The 17,339-nt window shown below is 49.5% G+C and overlaps 1 protein-coding gene and 1 pseudogene across 2 annotated transcripts in view; both read right to left on the reverse strand.

The window, feature by feature from the left end:
* LOC308351938 (ATPase WRNIP1-like) lies at positions 1–8,773 on the reverse strand (annotated as a pseudogene). Its single transcript has 2 exons — positions 8,578–8,773; positions 1–1,207 (listed from the first exon to the last, which is right to left on the reverse strand). The product of its transcript is annotated as an ATPase WRNIP1-like (transcript).
* Positions 6,937–17,339, reverse strand: part of INCENP (inner centromere protein) — a 25,006-nt gene continuing 14,603 nt past the window's right edge. The window contains exons 11-18 of the mRNA XM_080816775.1: positions 14,016–14,125; positions 13,821–13,941; positions 13,491–13,613; positions 12,351–12,496; positions 12,055–12,139; positions 11,758–11,880; positions 10,830–10,980; positions 6,937–9,339 (exon numbers count right to left, since the gene is read on the reverse strand). Coding sequence (XP_080672901.1) covers positions 9,125–9,339; positions 10,830–10,980; positions 11,758–11,880; positions 12,055–12,139; positions 12,351–12,496; positions 13,491–13,613; positions 13,821–13,941; positions 14,016–14,125 — 1,074 coding nt within the window. The 3' untranslated portion in view covers positions 6,937–9,124. The remainder of the gene's footprint in view (positions 9,340–10,829; positions 10,981–11,757; positions 11,881–12,054; positions 12,140–12,350; positions 12,497–13,490; positions 13,614–13,820; positions 13,942–14,015; positions 14,126–17,339) is intronic.

Genomic DNA, 17,339 nt, shown 5'->3' on the forward strand with positions numbered 1-17,339 from the left:
TCATTGTCGCCTTTGCTTAAAGAAATCAACTCCTCTCTATTCCTCCATCAGACATTCTTGATCCACAGGCTCACTGTACATGGGGTTGTTCTTGTGCCGTAGCCCAAATCCTTCATCAGCTTAGTGGGTACCATCCTCAGGTGCAGCAGAACAGGGGGCAGAGACCCCTGGTGGTTTTGCACGCATGCTTTGATGTTGCAGGCACTGTACACCTCAGTGGACTTAAGGGCTCTGATAAAATAGACTACACACTGAGCCAGAAGCACCTCACATTCAGACATGCCTATAAAATGATAGTCTTGGTGGGCAGCAACTGCTTGTGTTGATGCAGAAGGGTGTGCCAGACCTATGTCCTCACTGGCAAACCTCACCAGCCTCCTTACCACATACAACCGGTCCTCTCCTCCTTCAAGCATGCACACAAGCCAGTAGAGGGAGGCACTCTGGTTTGAGCCCTGCATCGACTTATGAAGTGCAGAGATGCAGTTGTAATGCTCTTCTCCTGCTCGGTCATATAAAATATGAGATTGTCGGAGGCCTTCCTTTATGTCATTTTCAGTGATCAGAACTCTACTGAGAGAATAGTTTTGCCCACTCTTCTTACAGAACATCTTCCTAGAGTTTAACCTGGCCAGTACTGCCAGCTGTAGTCCATTCAATCCAGCTAGGGCATCCCTGTTGCTAAGATAAACCGAAGATTCTATTGCTTCATCCCTGTTGCTAAGATAAACCGAAGATTCTATTGCTTTATCTTCTGTGAACACAGCTGGCTTTGAACTGCTGTTACTTTTCTGGCTCAGAGGGTCAGTGGGATGGCTGGAGTCTAGGATGTGGATTCCCAGGTTAAACCATCACCAGTGACTCTACGGGAAGCTTCTCAAGAACGATAGCACAACAGCAGTTTAGGGAGAACTGCATTGACCTGGAAGGAAGGGTTTTCCATGGTTGCCCCAATCGGAGTGATCGTCCCACATTCCACATGAGGAAGGAAAGTGTGCTGCTGAGATTTATTGAACTAAAGAATCTCATCAATAAAAAGGATGGTTTTCCTTTTGAAAAAGGTCTTTTTATTTTGAGCTTGTTTTATGATGTCTCACACATCATTTGTCTTGGCATTTGTTGCAGACAATGTCACAAATTGTATGCTGTTTCTTGCTGTTTTTGGCTATGATGTGAGTCAGACTGGTCTTGGAGCAGCCCCATGGTCCTCAAGGGACTTTTCTTATTCCAGCATTTCCTAGTACACAGTTATTGATCAATAAAGCTTATGGGTGCATTAGTTGATGTATTTATTATACAAATAAGTCATGTTTATTATATTGTAGGCAAAAAACTTACAGATATTAATTTTTCTATGGGCCAGACTATTGGTCTCCATCAAGATGAGAAATAAAACCCAAGCTCTGTAGATTAAACCATTGTGTGCCAGATAGGCTCTATGTTTCCTTAGTTCCAGAGTTGCTTTGTCCTACTCATGTCTCTATTGTTAGAACTGAAACCCTATGAGTTACATATCCCAGACTCTCTTGCCAGTGCTGCTTTGTGTGGTACTCCAATGGAAGGCTCTGATGGGAGTTTGAAGATGGAAAGAAGGCAGATGTCATGTTTTCTCAGCTTTTTAAAAAAATTTTTATTTATTTTTTAAATTTCTTTTCAGTGTTCCAGAATTCATTGTTTATGCACCACACCCAGCGCTCTATGCAATACGTGTCCTCCATAATACCCACAACCAATCTTACCCAAAGTCCCACCCCCTGCCCCTCCAAAACCCTCAGATTGTTTTTCAGAGTCCATAGTCTCTCATGGTTCACCTCCCCCTCCAATTTCCCTCAACTCTCTTCTCCTCTCCATCTCCCCATGTCCTCTGTGTTATTTCCTATGCTCCACAAATAAGTGAAACCATATGATAATTGACTCTCTCTGCTTGACTTATTTCACTCAGCATAATCTCTTCCGGTCCTGTCCATGTTGCTACAAAGGTTGGGTATTCATCCTTTCTGATGGAGGCATAACATTCCATAGTGTATATGGACCATATCTTCTTTATCCATTCGTCCGTTGAAGGGCATCTTGGTTCTTTCCACAGTTTGGTGACTGTGGCCATTGCTGCTATAAACATTGGGGTACAGATGGCCCTTCTTTTCACTACATCTGTATCTTTGGGGTAAATACCCAGTAGTGCAATTGCAGGGTCATAGGGAAGCTCTATTTTCAATTTCATAAGGAATCTCCACACTGTCTTCCAAAGTGGCTGTACCAACTTGCATTCCCACCAACAGTGTAAGAGGGTTCCCCTTTCTCCACATCCTCTCCAACACACGTTGTTTACTGTCTTTTTAATTTTGGCCATTCTAACTGGTGTAAGGTGGTATCTCAATGTGGTTTTGATTTCAATCTCTCCGATGGCTAGTGATGATGAACATTTCTTCATGTGTGTGTTAGCCATTTGTATGACTTCTTTGAAGAAGTGTCTGTTCATGTCTTCTGCCCATTTTTTGATATGATTATCTGTTTTGTGTGTGTTGAATTTGTGGAGTTCTTTATAGATCCTGGATATCAGTCCTTTGTCTGTATTGTCATTTGCTCATCTTTTGATGTCACCCCTTGCAGTGGTTGCAGAACTGGTGCCTCCAGGACCCACAGAAGCCCAGCAAGGACAACGTTTTACCAATTATGGGAACATGGAAAATGACCCCCTAACCAGGGGACATTCAGGAAGGCTTCTTGGGGGGTATGACATGAAGATAAAGAAAGTACTCATGCTAGATTAACAGTCAACCTTCAACAACTTTACACAGGGTCAAAACAGAGGAAGACTTGGTCTCACTGCATGCTAGGAACTGTATAGCATGAACAACATGGACCTGGGGCAGGGGGTAAAACTGTGACCAGGTGAAACCCAGGAGGGCTGAAGATCTTTTCAGGGACTCTGGACCACTTCCTTCCACTCCAATGCCTGGGTTCCTTCAACCCATGAACAGTAACCCTCTCTGGAAGTGACCTCAGATTGTCTCTGGAGACTTTTTACTTCATTCCTCTTTTGTTTCATTCCCTGGGTAGGAGATGCAATGATCAGAGTCCCAATGTTTATTGAATGTCTAGGAACAATGAATACTTAGAGAGAGAGAGAGACGGACCATCCCCAGTTAGAGAATGGCAACTCCCCAATTTCTACCAGCAGAACTGATTCTGCCAATTGATTCTATTAACTTATCATGATTGAGCACATAATCTATGCTGACTTGGGTCAAGAAAAAAAGTGATGGAAATATTAAGCATCCTCCTGTCAAGATGTGCATAGTGATATGATTTAAATAGACCAATGCAGAGAAACTTGTGAATATTAGATATATTATAATAGCATAAATGAGATTTAAACCAATACTAGCCAATACTAAGTCATCTCTTTGGAAGGGAGGGATGACAGGGCCTTTTATAAACCTTTTCTCTCTAGGCTGGGCAAATACACTTGGAATGGGAGAGAATTTCAGTGAATGCTTTGCTGAGTTTGAAATGTGGTGATGATTTAGGTGGTTTCTTTGGTCCATTCAACTTCTCCAAGCACAGCCTTGGAGCATCTCCCATGATCCCTGAGGGTCAATCATAACTCTCCTCATTTAACCTCCAGTGCTTCATTTCTTGAATGCTCTGATACCAAAATTGTGTCTGCCTGCTCCTCTGCCTGTCACATTCTCTAGTAAACACCAGGATTCAGCAAAGAGGGGGAGTTGGAGAGAGAGAGTGACTGTACTAATATTTGCAGGAAGGTAAATCCTGGTTTTCTTTTTTTTTTTTTTCTTAATTTTTTATTTCTTTTCAGCGTACAATCCTGGTTTTCTAAACAAGGTGTGAGGTGATCCATTGAGACTTGAAGGATCAACGTGAGTTGTCCGGGTGATCAAGGTGGATGCGGTTATCCAGAACAAGGATGTGGAGCTTAGCTCATTGCTGCTGGGAGGGAGACATCTTGTGGTCCTCTCTCGGAATCACACCCATTCCATAAAAGGTGAGCATCCATATCTGCCTTACTCATCTGTGCCTATAACCCTAAACCTCAGGAAAATGGTTGCTTCTCTGTGTTCCTGTGAATATGCTCATTTATGTGCCAGCTGATGAACAGGATTCATAAGCGTGAGTTTCATCCCTTTTACACTCCCACATTTAACCCATGTTGGCTTCTTTTTAATTTAAATTCAATTAGCTTACATACAGTGTATCTTTAGTTTCAGATGTAGTGTTCAATGATTCATTAGTTGTGTATAACACCCAGTGCTCATCACATCACATGCCCGTGTTGGCTTTTAAATGAAATTCCATAATTCCTTCCTTTATCATAATCCATGAAGAATCTCCATCCCCAGTGGGATGCAAATTCTTCTTAGAGTGATATTGCTTACAGCCTCAGGTGCAGTGGGATTGCTGGGTCCCCACATAGAGAGGGTTCGCTGCCCCATTGAAGGGAATCATTTACATGCTGCCAGCCTCCGTGTTTCTGGTTGCTTCTCCCACCCCCACATTTCACAGTCATCTCCAGTACTAAAGAGAGTAAAGACAGGACGCAATGCAGGTCAGATTATGTTGGAGATTCCATTTCTTTGCTGATGGTTCTTTTTTTTTTTTTTTTTGTACTGTCAACTGGAATGATCTTTTCTTCAATTCCATTTTGACTTCCTTATCATCTCTGATCTGGACTTGCCTGCGAACCTGTTTCTCTCATTGGTTTTCCCTTGCCTGGGTCCTCCCACTGACTGATTCTTTTATCAGGGTCATTCACTCACAAACCTCTTGTGGAACTTGCCTTTTGTAGAGCCCAAGGGCAGGCTTCCCTGAAATGTGCCACTTTGGCATATTGATTATTTCCAATAAAAGTTACTTGAGAGACAATCAGTGCATAAGGACACTCAGACCGTCCTCCGTTGCCTCGAAAGCAGGAAATAACTCTCCCCATGTAAGGTAAGATCTCTGTACTGGGAGGTAGACATTCTTATCACCAAAGATAGAAAATGTGGACCTGGAAAACTGTAGAAAGAATCCTTGTTACTCTTTTTTTTCTTTATTTCTTTTCAGTGTAACAGAATTCATTGTTTATGCACCACACCCAGTGCTCCAGGCAATACGTGCCCTCTATAATACCTACCACCTGGCTCCCCCAACCCCCCACCCCCCGCCCCTTCAAAACCCTCAGATTGTTTTTCATAGTCCATAGTCTCTCATGGTTCATCTCCCCTTCCAATTTCCCTCAACTCCCTTCTCCTCTCCATCTCCCCTTGTCCTCCATGTTATTTGTTATGCTCCACAAATAAATGAAACCATATGATAATTGATTCTCTCTGCTTGACTTATTTCACTCAGCATAATCTCTTCCAGTCCTGTCCATGTTGATACAAAAGCTGGGTATTCATCCTTTCTGATGGAGGCATAATACTCCATAGTGTATATGGACCACATCTTCCTTAAGTCATATTATTGACCATACCTTCAGCTTAGGTGCAGAGTTGAATAGGATACCAAAAAAATTTGTAATTTGCTTACAGCTTTTATCACAAATTAGCACTGAATTGTCAGATGCATTCTCTGCATCTATTAATCACACAATTTTCCTCCTGTATTAATATGGCAAGTTACATTAGTTGGCTTTCAAATGGTAAAGCTACTTCGCATTCTTGGGGAAAACCCTATTTGTTTCAAATGTATTATTCTCTTTATAGAACTTGTATTTAATTTTCTATAATTTTTTTGAGAATTTTTGTGTTGAGGTTTATGAGGGTTTGGTGTCTAATTTTCCCTTCTTGCAGTGTCTGTTTCGTTTTGGGATCAGGGCAATGTTGGCCTCATTGATGGAGGGGAAAAGTATTCTTTCCTCTTTAATTTCCTGAAAGAGGTTATGTATAATTGGTATTATGTCTTTCTTGAATATGTGGTTGCATTTACCACTAAAGTGACCTAGGCCTAGAGTATTCTTTGTGAGATTTTATTTTTTAAGATCTTATTTATTAGAGAGAGAGAACATGAGCTGAGGTGGGGGTGATTGAAAGAGGAAGCAGACTCCCCACTGAGCAGGGAGCCCAACATGGGGCTGGAGCCCAGGACCCCAGACTCATGACAAGGGCAGACTCTCAACCAACCGAGCCACCCAGGCACCCCCCTTTGTGAGATTTTAAATTCAATTTCTTGAATTTTAAATTGATATTTTAAATTCAAATACTTTAAATTCAACTTCTTCTAACAAATTCAGTTTCTTTCATAAGTAGGGCTAGTTAGCTTTCTATTTCTTCTTGAGTGAACTAAAATAATTTGGATCTTCCAAGGAATTTGTATTCATCTAAATTGTCCAATTTATTAACTGCTTGTAATATTCTGTTGTTTTACTATCTATAGACTCTATACTGGTTTGTACCTCTTTCATTCCTGACAATGGCCATTTGTTTCTTCTTTTTCTCCTGATCAATCTAGTTAGAGGTTTATGATTTTTTTTTTTTTTGAGCTTCTCAAAGACTCAGCTTTTGGTTTAGTTAAATTTCCTCCATTATCTTTCTTTCTCCAGTGTCATAGATTTCTGTTCTACCTTTGTTATGTCCCTTCTTTTGCTTATACTTTTATTTGGTCTTCTTTCTCTAATTTCTTTTTTTTTTTTTAAGATTTTATTTATTTATTTGGCAGACAGTGAGAGGGAATACAGGCAGGGGGAGTGGGAGAGGGAGAAGCAGGCTCCCTGCCGAGCAGGAACCCGATGCAGGGCTTGATCTCAGGACCCTGGGATCATGACCTGAGCAAAAGGCAGATGCCTAATCACTGAGCCACCCAGGCGCCCTTCTTTTTCTAGTTTCTTAAAGTGGAAGCTGAAGTTATTGATTCAACACCTTTTATCTAACAGACATTTTAGTACTATAAATGTTCCCCTACATACTGCTTTGGTTGCATCACAAAATACAAGGTCAACACACAAAAATCAATTGTATTTCTATATACCAGGAATGAACAACTGGGAACCAAAATTAGAAAAACAATACCATTTACTGTAGTTCCAGGAAAATAAAATACTTAGCTGTAAGTTCAACAAAACTTGTACAGCATCTGTATGCTGAGACCACAAACCACTGACGGAAGCCCCAGATGCAAATAAACGGAGAGACAAGACATGTGACGGTTTAGAAGACTCACTATCATATGTGAATTCTCCCCAAATTTATCTATAGATTTAATGTAATTCCAATCAAAGTTCCACCAGTGCTTTTATATAAAAAAGCTCATTCTAAAATTTAGATGGAGAGGCAAAATTGATGGACAAGTCAAAATAATTTTGCAAAGGCAGAATAAAATTAGAGGAGTCACACTAACAGATGGATGTTACACACTAACAGATGGATGCAAGCTACAGTAACTTTGACGATGTGGTACTGGTAATAGGAGGGACTCACAGATCAGTGGAAGAGAATACAAAGTCCAGACATAGACCCATACAAAAACGGCCAACGGATTCTTGACAAAGATGCAAAAGAAACTCAGAGGAAAACAAAGTCTTTTCAACAAATGATCCTGGAACGACTGAACATATGCCCCCAAAACCAAATACACCAAAAACATAATCCTCACACTTCAAAAAAAAAAATTAACTCAAAGTAGATCATAAACCTAAACGTAATATTGGTAAAACTATAAAACATGTAGAAGAAAATATAAGGGAAATCTTTGACAACGGGGGCTAGACAAAGATGTAGGAGATGGGACACCGAAAAGTTCAGTCCATAAAAGAAAAAAGTTGATCAGTCCTAGGTAAAGACACACTCGCCAACGGACTCCACACAACAGTTTCTAGTCCAAGAGCATATGGAACTAATTTGAGCTGTGCACCATACTCGAATGAACCACCAAATGTTATCTTTTTGTTTTTTTAAGTGGGCGGAGTCCTGATGAACTTGTCTATTGTGTATGCTCACTATTTCCTCATTTTCAAGTACTCTTGAATTTAGCCTTTACTCAAGGGGTCAGCAAAGCAGGGGTCCTCAAACTTCCTGTAAAGGGCCATAATATTTTCAGCCTGGGGGGCCATAAGGCCTCTGTTACAACTATTTAACTCTGCTCTGCTCAGCAGAGCAGCCGGAGACAATAGATATTTGTTTCTATTAGGTGGGTTCCAGTGAAACTTTACAAAAACTGCCTGAGGTTTCATTTGGCCCATGAGGCCGTAGTTCACCAACCCCTGTCCTAGAGGCTAGAGCAGATGAGAAGGAGCTGAGCAGGCAGCTCTGAGGCACAACCAGAGCCGCTAAGTGTCAAGCACTAAGCACTGAACGAGTAGCTGTCTGGACTGTTGGAGAAACACCTCAACAGCTTGCAAGCACTGGTCCCAACGTGGTTTTGGGAGACATCTTTCTAATCAGAACTCCTGCTTTAGCAGAGTGCACACCTTGTCAAGTCCTTTGACCATCCATGCAGCAAGGGTGGAGCCTGTGGGGCTAGGTGACAGAGCTGTGTCAAGAGCCCAGTCCTCCCGGCCTCAACCTCCATGTCTTTCCCACTGAACAAGCCCCTCTTTACAAGGAGGGAGCTCCCCAGAAAATGAGAAAGTAGCTTCACCTGCCCCATCGTGCAGGTAACTGACTTGAGTCTCAGCACTGCCCAAGGACAGGATCAGAATCACCCACTGCATCAGCATCTTGACGTGGGAGACCCGGCTGACCTGGAAGCACACCCCAGGAGAAGAAACAGTGCCTTGGCCCCCAGCCCACCGGTGGCCTGAGAAATGGGGCGGCAGGGCCTGGGTCCGGGACATTCTGCCAAGGCCCCCCATCCCCACAACACCCACAGCAGGCTTGAAGGAACAGACTTTATTATTCTAGCTCTCGAACACTAGAGGCTAAAATTCCGCTGAATTCTACCAACCTATTTACAGAGTGCTGTGTGCAGGCCAGGCAGGGCTGGGCTGGTTCTCCCCCAACCTCCCACCCAGTGCAGCCTCCAAACAGGCCTGGGCCACGTTCTGCCTGCAGCACAAAGAGGACATTTATATACACCCGGCAAACGCCCCGAGACAGAACACCAGGCAGGATGGCACCGAGCGACAGAGGGGCGGACAGGCAGACACACACACAGGGGCTGAGACCGCTGAGAAGGCCTGGGGGCCTCAGTACTTCTTCAGGCTGTAGGCCAGGCTGCTGGGGACCCTGGCACCCAGCAGGGGCGGCGAGTTCCAGACAGCAGAGCTGGTGCGCTTGTGGTAGCGGGGTTTGCTTTTTTTGAAGATGTCCTCCAAGTCCAGCGGGAGGATGGTTCCAAAGAGCTCGAGCAGGTTTGGGGGGTGGTAGTACTGGTGGATGATGGCCTGGCTTAGCTGAGTGCCTGTGGGGGGACACGGAGGGTCAGGTCACTGCCTTGGGGCTCCTCGTGAGTCTCTCCAACCCCCGGCCCCTTGTCGCCTTCTCCGCCCCAGCACGCCCCCACGTCTGCCACACTGGCCCCTCTCTCAGGGCCCTCGTTCCCTGAAAATGCTCTTCCTGCCTGTTCCCTGTTCCTGCCCGTTCCCACCGCCATCCTCTGGCAGCTTCACCTGAACACGGGTCCCCAGGTGCTCGCGTGGGCCAGGCCCTGGGTCACTGCATGACCTCGTTATCCCCACAGCCACCAGAGAGGCCGCTCCTTCATCCTCCCCATTTGATAATGGTGAGACTCGTCCAAGGGCCCATGGCTAGTGACTGGGGGGAGCTGGGGTCTGGAGACCAGCCTAGCTCCAGAACGTAAGCACGTACCTGCCATCCCCAACCGCTGTGCTCGGGTGCTTCTCCCCCTGACAGCCACGTCCCGTGGCACAGGGAGCTTACCGACGGGGTCCCCCTGGGCCAAGGCTATGGGTGGCATACAGCCCTGTTAGGGGGACCCTGGGGGGTCAGGAAGTGGAACATGCGCCTGGCACTTATAAACACTAACTCACTTCATCCTAAATAAACTTTCTCAGCAGGCATCACCCCCACTTCACAGATGAGAAAACTGAGCCAGGTTAAGCTGGTGAAGATCAAGCACCATTAGGCGGCCCCTTGGGCATCTGACCCCCCTGCCTGCTGCCACCTCCTAAATGACCTGATGTCAGACGTTAAGGAGACTAAATCAGATTCTGGCCACCATGGAGTTCAAGCGAGGTGACACCGAAGGGAGCTGTCTACGGGGTTCTGGGCCCTTCTCTCAGGGCAGTGAGACTGCATCCCACCCTCACCCCAGCTCAGCTCACTCGATAAAGTGCTCACGGTACGCACGGGCCCCGCCCCTTTCCCAGTAGGCCTTGCACCCCGGTCTTCGGTGGCCTGGTCACCCCCACCCACACTCCTGTTTAAACATCGCAGCTTGTCTACTCCAGGATCAAATCCTGCTCAAGCGTCCCTGCCTCAGGCGTCCCCCAGCTGCCCGGAACTGCCAGCTCCAGTTCTTGGGGTGCTGCCTAAAACCTGTTAGCCCATCTTGGTGTTACTCCTACCCGAAGCTGCTTATTTGGGTCTACCTCCAGCTGGCCCATTGGGTAGGGCTCCAAGGGGGGGGCACAGAGTCAAGTGCGAACAGCCAGCACCATGCCTGCGGGCAGCCAGTCATAATTTAACTCATTTCTTGAGAAGAGAGGCGCCCCCCACCATCCAACTGGTCCTCAGATGAGCCCACTGGCCATACGGTGCCCGGCCTCCCCTGGCACATCCCAAGGTCCACCACAGGCTTGTTGGGCCAAGTAGCCAGTCCATGGGTACAACAGCCTCCTGGCAGCCACAGCTGCCAAGCCACTATGTCCAGGATCCAAGATGTCACAGGGGTGGACCTGGGTCTCCTGAGGAACTCTGAGCCCTGCTTACCTCTGGCCCAGGTGGGGATAGGCTTCCGGGGATGGGCCTCGTCATCGGTGGAGTCGTCACTATTCAGGTCCATCCCGTAGTTATCTGGGTTGATCTTGGGGGGGGCCCTGTGGCCCTGTGGTGTCATCTGATAGGAGGTACAAGCTGGAGACTGGAGAAGACGAACATGGCTGTCAGTTCCCCCTGCCCGCCTTTTATCCTCTCTCACTGCCAAGGACCACTGGGGCTCTAGTCAGCACCCCTCATTTCACGGAGAGTAAGAAAAGTTCAGGGGTTCAGTTTTTAATTTAAAAAAAGTCATACCACAATGACTGTATCTTCCTTTTTCCTTTTTAAATTTTTTTTCATTTTATTTTATTTCTTTTCAGTGTTCCAAAATTCATCGTTTGTATCTTCCTTTTTCAAGTTAAAGTGCTTTGCAAACATTCTTTCTGGTCAATGTGTCTCCAGCAGCCAGGGATATCCCCCTGGGAACCCCGTGACTGGTACTTACTTTAACCATCTGTTATAGACGAACATTTGGCTCAATGCATCCTCATAAGCTATACTGCAATGAAAACCCCTCCACGTACATTGTTTGTAAGAGCATTAGGCTGTTACAAGGGCTCGTTACAGAAATTCTGGTACAAGGGGCGCCTGGCTGCCTCGGTCGGTTGAGTGTCAACTCTTGATTTTGGCTCAAGTCATGATCTCTCTCCTGTAAGGGTACCTTTCTTTCACTTTATACTCTTTAAAAGAGTTTAGTTTCTTCTTCTTCTTCCTTTTTTTTTTTTAAACTAATTCTACTTTAAAGAGTAAGAAAATATACATATCAAAAATGGTAAAAACAACTGGGCCACCCGGATCCTTCCTCTTTCTTCCGGTCCTAGTACATGGTCTGTGCCTCCAGCTACTGGGAAGGCCTCTCCACTCGGGTGCCCGGCCTCACCTGCACATCCACAGTCACATTCAGGCCTTTGCTGGCCGCCGCCGCCGCCGCCGCCGCCGCCGCCCTGGCTTTCTTCTGCTGCTCCTCCTGCAGCCGCTCCTCGGCCAGGCGCTGCTCCTCTTCCTGGGGCGCGCGGAGGCCAGTGTCAGAGTCTGTGCGTGTGAGCCGCGTGCCCTCGCCCCCCCACGCCAACCCCACGCAGCCAGGCATGCGAGGCACCTGCTGGGCCGGCGGCCCTCAGGCCGGCCCTGAGCTCGGCAAGGACCCCCTGGGAGCCCCAGGCCTGCTCCCCTTTACCTTCTTCTTCTTCTCCTCGAGCTCCCTCTGCAGCCGCTCCTTCTGCAGCTGCAGGGCCTTCTCCCGCTCCCTCTCCTGCAGCTCCCTGAGGACCAAGCAAGAGCCCGTCAGGGCAGGAAGCCGAGTCCTGGCCCAGTTCCCAATACGAGAAGAGCCTGCCCTTTCGCAGACCCCAAGTGAAGGGGGCAGCCGCCTCCTGGTGACGGCCACGCGTGTCTCCCTTCCACACGCTCACGGAAAGCAGGAGGCACGAAGCCAGGACGCCGCCTGGGCCGGCGGGGGACTGGGCCCCTCACCTCTCGGCCTGGAGCCGCTCCTGCTCCCTCCTGCGCTCCTGCTCCCGCTGCTCCGCCAGCCTCTTGGCCTCGGCCGCCCTGCGCAGCCGCTCCTGCTCCTCCTCCTTCTTCTTCTGCAGCTCTTGGTGCCGCCGCTCTTCCTCGTCCTGTGAAGGGAGAGCAAGGTCGGGGGCCCGGGGCCAGCCTCGGGCCGGCGAGGGGAGGGGGCTGCAAAAGGAGCGAAGACAGCGTGGGCAGGGAGCGGCTCCCTCCCAGCCGCGAGAGCCCGGGCAGAGCTCCACCAAGAATCACCCGGAAAAGTGCCTGTCGTGCAGCAGCAGAGCCGGCAGTCAAGGGCAGAGACTGGAGCCAGACTCCCCCGCTGTGTGACCCCGGCCAAGTGGCTTAAGCTCTCTGGCCGGATAACTGGGAACAACAGTAATACCCACAACCTCAGGAAGTTGCTGAGTTCATACCCCGAACATACTTCGGTGTCTGGCATGTAGCAGATACTAACTAAATTGTAGTTATTTGGGGCGCCTGGGTGGCTCAGTGGGTTAAAGCCTCTGCCTTCGGCTCAGGTCATGATCCCAGGGTCCTGGGATCGAGCCCCGCGTCGGGCTCTCTGCTCAGCAGGGAGCCTGCATCCCCCTCTCTCTCTGCCTGCCTCTCTGCCTACTTGTGATCTCTGTCAAATAAATAAATGGAACCTTTAAAATAAAATAAAATAAAATAAAAAATTGTAGTTATTTGTACTTAACCGCCTAGTGACAGATTTGTGTTCCCTGTCGTCCATCCGCACACCAACCCTATCAAGTAGATACCACTGTTACCAGAAGGACCTGAAGCCCAGCAAGGTCGAGCGACCTGCCCAGGGTCACACAGCTGCCAAGTGGCAGAGCCGAGACCGGAAGTCTGGCTCCGGGGTCTGTACGCTTAACTCTCGAACTGTCACCTCCACGGCAAACGGGAGGGAAGTTCCTGTCACTGTCCACGTCTCCCAGGCATTTGCTCAACCTCCTCCGAGCCTGAAGCCACGGGAGCCCCTGAGACCAGCCCAACCAAGTGGGGTGCGCCCAGCGGTGCTGGGGGACTGAGGCACATCCCAGCCTTCCCCACCCTTCCTGAAGCCTGAGCCCGTCGGCCCACCTGCCCTCATACCTGCTGGAGCCTCCGGAGCCGCCGCGCCTCCTCCTCCTGCTTCCGGCGCGCCTCCACCTCCTCCATCTTCTTGGCTGCTGCCTTCTTCTTGGCTTTCTCCTCAGCCAGCCGCTCCTCCTTGGCCTGCAGAGCCCACCCAGATGCGTCCGTGAGAGCATACCCCTCCTCACTCAGCCCTGCAGGACGGGCGCAGAACCCTGCACCCCCTGCCCCTGCCAGACCTGCTTGCTCCCCACGGAAGCCACGGCCCCCCGAGTCTGACCTGCTTGGGGCCCACCGGGGGTGCAGCCCAGCCCAGAGCGCAGCCACCCACCAGCCCGAGGCTCGCACCTTCTCGGTCTTCTCGTCGATCTGAGCAAACTTCTGCTCGATCTGCTTCTTCTTCTCCTCCTTCATCTGCTCCACCCGTTCCCGGGCCTGCAGCACCTTGCGGAGGCGCTCCTCACGCTTCCTGCGGGCACAGGGCAGTGGTGGGGAGCCCAGCCGAGCGGAGCCGGGACCGGGGCCGGGGCGCAGAGCACTTACAGCTTCACCTCCTCCAGCCGCCGTCGCTTGTCTTCCTCCACCTTCTGCCTGCGCAGCAGCTCGGCCTCCTCCTTCCGCCGCAGGTTCTCGAGGCGCTGCCGCTCCTTCTCCTGGGGCGAGGTGGGGTGGGATGGGGCGGGGTGGGGGGGTGAGTGAGGCCCCGGTGTAGCAGGGGTGCCCCCCGGGCCCCTGCCAGACTGCTTGAGAGGCAGAGCCGCCCCCAAACATGCCTCCCTCCCCAATCAGATTGAGGTCTGGGGCTACGGTCCTTCTGGGGGGACCCTAAGGCCTCCCGAGTGCCCTTGACTGAACCCTGCCACATCGCAGCAGCGCAAAAATCGGGCTCAAAATTGGATCTATGTTCTGATTACAACTGTGTTAAAGTGCACTCGCGAAGCGACTGAAGGCTAAGACCAGGAAGGGACAGACAGCTGTAGAAGTTACGGTTAACATTCTATGCAGGGCATGGTGGGTACATAATGTTCATCTATTAGTACTAGGCTGTCACTTTTATGCTATGTGTACACACACACACACATACTCTTTTGTGTTTCTCAGTACTTGAAAAAAATGGAATATGGCCAAATGCTAAAATTAAGGATGGCAGATTCTCTGTGATACAGGAATATTGTGATTTTTACCACTTTTTTAAAGTACTAGTTGGTTGTTCAGCAGATCAGGGCTGGGACCCTCCTCCTCCACGTGCCCAGAAAGCCCCAGAGGCACAGGAGGGGGCAAGCAGAGGGCACAGGTGGGGGCACGGAGCACTCCCTGGCCAAGGACAAGAGCAGTACTTGCCTGCTGACGGCCAGGGCAAGAGGGGGGCGGCTGGGACCTGGACCCCTCTCCTGCCTCCCACAAACTCTTGCCTCTGGGCTCAGCCACCTGGAGGCCCCTCTCCTGCATGAGTGACTGTCCATTTCCCCTCAGCCTCTGCCCTTGACTACAGATTTCGCACCTAGAAATCTGGGCCCAAGGTAATACGACCCTAAAGATGCAGAGCAGGGCTCCTCCTGGTTGAGAGCAGACACTCCTCGCGGCCTCTCCCACTGAACGTGGCCATAAACACCTGCACCGAGCAGCTGTGTGAGGGCTATGCGGGCAGACAGAGGGGGAAGAGCAGGCTTCGGAGCATCACCGAATCCACAGTAAGTTTATTATTTTTCCTCTCGTCTAAACTCAACGAGGTCTGAAACCCCAAAGGGCCCCGTGCGGTGCAGACAGACAGAATCTGGGCAAGGCCCTTTCGTTTTGACTCAGGGAATGGAAAGGGGATGTCTAATGCTCAGAGTATGCAAAAGGCCCAATCTTGGTTTGTCCTTTTCTTCCTCCTCTCATGTCCCAGGCCACAAACAACCCCGTGGCAGTGGGGACAGCCGCAGTTAGAAGAACCTGCGGCATCAAAACCCTGAGGGAGGAGAAGCTTCCCCTCCATACTGCGGGGCTGTGATCCTGGAAGCTTGGAACAAGACTGCTGCTCCTTTCTAACTTTTCTTTTTTTTTTTTTAAAGATTTTATTTATTTATTTGACACAGAGAGATCACAAGTAGGCAGAGAGGCAGGCAGAGAGAGAGGAAGGGAAGCAGGCTCCCCGCTGAGCAGAGAGCCTGATATGGGGCTCGATCCCAGGACCCTGGGATCATGACCTGAGCCAGAAGGCAGAGGCTTTAACCCACTGAGCCACCCAGGCGCCCCTGCTGCTCCTTTCTGTCCCCGCCAGCAGCTGACTCCGGGTGTGGCTGTGGAAGCATGAGGCAGAGCAGGGTAATAAAGCCTCAGCTTCCTGGCTGGGGGAGTGAGAGGGGGAACCGCAGACACAGGAAATGTACAGTGTGGATGGAGAAAACAACACTGTCAGGTTGCGTGTGAATGCCGAGGCTCAGCTGCGAGGGGCAGACGCATACACAGGACCCTGACGATCGCACCGCTATTCTAAAAATGTTTCGACAGTAGTCACATTCTTGAGACAACTGGCAAAACAGAAAATCTCAGCAGACAGAAGATCCAGAAAAAAAGTAAATTGGAAATTTGAGAGCACAAAATACAGTAACGGAGATTTAAAAAAAAAAAAAAAACCTCAGTGCCTAGGTCCAAGAGTAGAATGGCAAAGACAGGCAGGTATGGATATACGTGAAAATAAGTCAATGAAACGCCATCTGATCCAGAGAGAAAAAGCTACTGAAGAGAAACGAATGGAGCCTGAAGGATCGCGGGACACACAGGAAGGGCCGCCGCCGGCATGGGTGTCGTCGCCGCCCACAATGGAGAGAAAGAATGTAATACTAAAAATTTCTTAGCAACAGTGGCTGCGAACACTCCACATTTGGTCAAAGATGTAACTGCAGGTTCAAGGTCACCCAGACAGAAGTCAACTCCCATCCCCTGCTGTCCTGTGAGGAACACACCTGGGAGGCAAAGTTCACGTGGTACCTGGAGTGCCCACCACCCTCTGTTCCTGCCCCAAGGGCCAAGTGGACTCCTGCTTCCCACAGGGCTCAGCAAAACCGGTTTTGTTCTGGAAGTCTGAGTGCTAAAATTTCCCAACACAGGTCAGGGAAACTGTCCTGTGCATTGTGAACTTTATAGGAGAAAGCAAGAATTGTCCGTGTCGTAGAATCCGTGTGTGCCCTCTGTCCCAAGCCTCCAAGGTGGGCTGGGTTGTCCCTGCTCCCCAGAGGCCGCACTGAGGCCAAGGCAGCAGGTGAGAAAACCAAGCTTGTTGAGCCCCTTCTGCCTCCAGGAGCCTCAACCAAGCAGTCTCTCTGCCTTTCACTCAAAATCACTTCGTACCAAGCCCTGGGCTGGGTGCTTGGAACACAGGACTTTGGTTCATCCATTTCTATGAAACGACCTTGATCTCATTCTGTAGCCAAAGGAAACTCAGCCAAAGGTTAGGAAAGGAGTCCAAGGCCCTGAGGTCCCTGTGACCCACTTACGCCCCGTCTCGGAACGGAGAAATGGCCCACCAGCCCCAGATGCTCAGCTGAAGGGGACCAGCCCCCTTGCAGGAGAGGCAAGTTCAGGGCCTACCTGTCTAACTGCTGGGAAGCCCCCTGACCTGTCTAGCCTGAGGCCCTCCGCTAAGAGGGAGAAGCCCTCCTAGCAGTAGGCCTTTTAAAGCGCCAGTGGGAACCAAGGAGACCCCAGAAAGCCAAGACTCCAGGCTGAGCCGATACCAGCTATCTGGGGCTCCTTCCTCAGGGCCCGTGGCCCAGCTCAGCTCTGAGGTATCTGGGAAGAGAACAGCTCCCGTGGCCTTCTTTCCAGAGGCTGCTATTGCCAGTTCCACTGCTACGCCCACAAAACCCAGCCTTGAACCCCGGC

The sequence above is a fragment of the Martes martes genome (genome assembly GCF_963455335.1).
Source record: "Martes martes genome assembly, chromosome: 10".
In the NCBI taxonomy this organism is placed as follows: Eukaryota; Metazoa; Chordata; class Mammalia; order Carnivora; family Mustelidae; genus Martes; species Martes martes.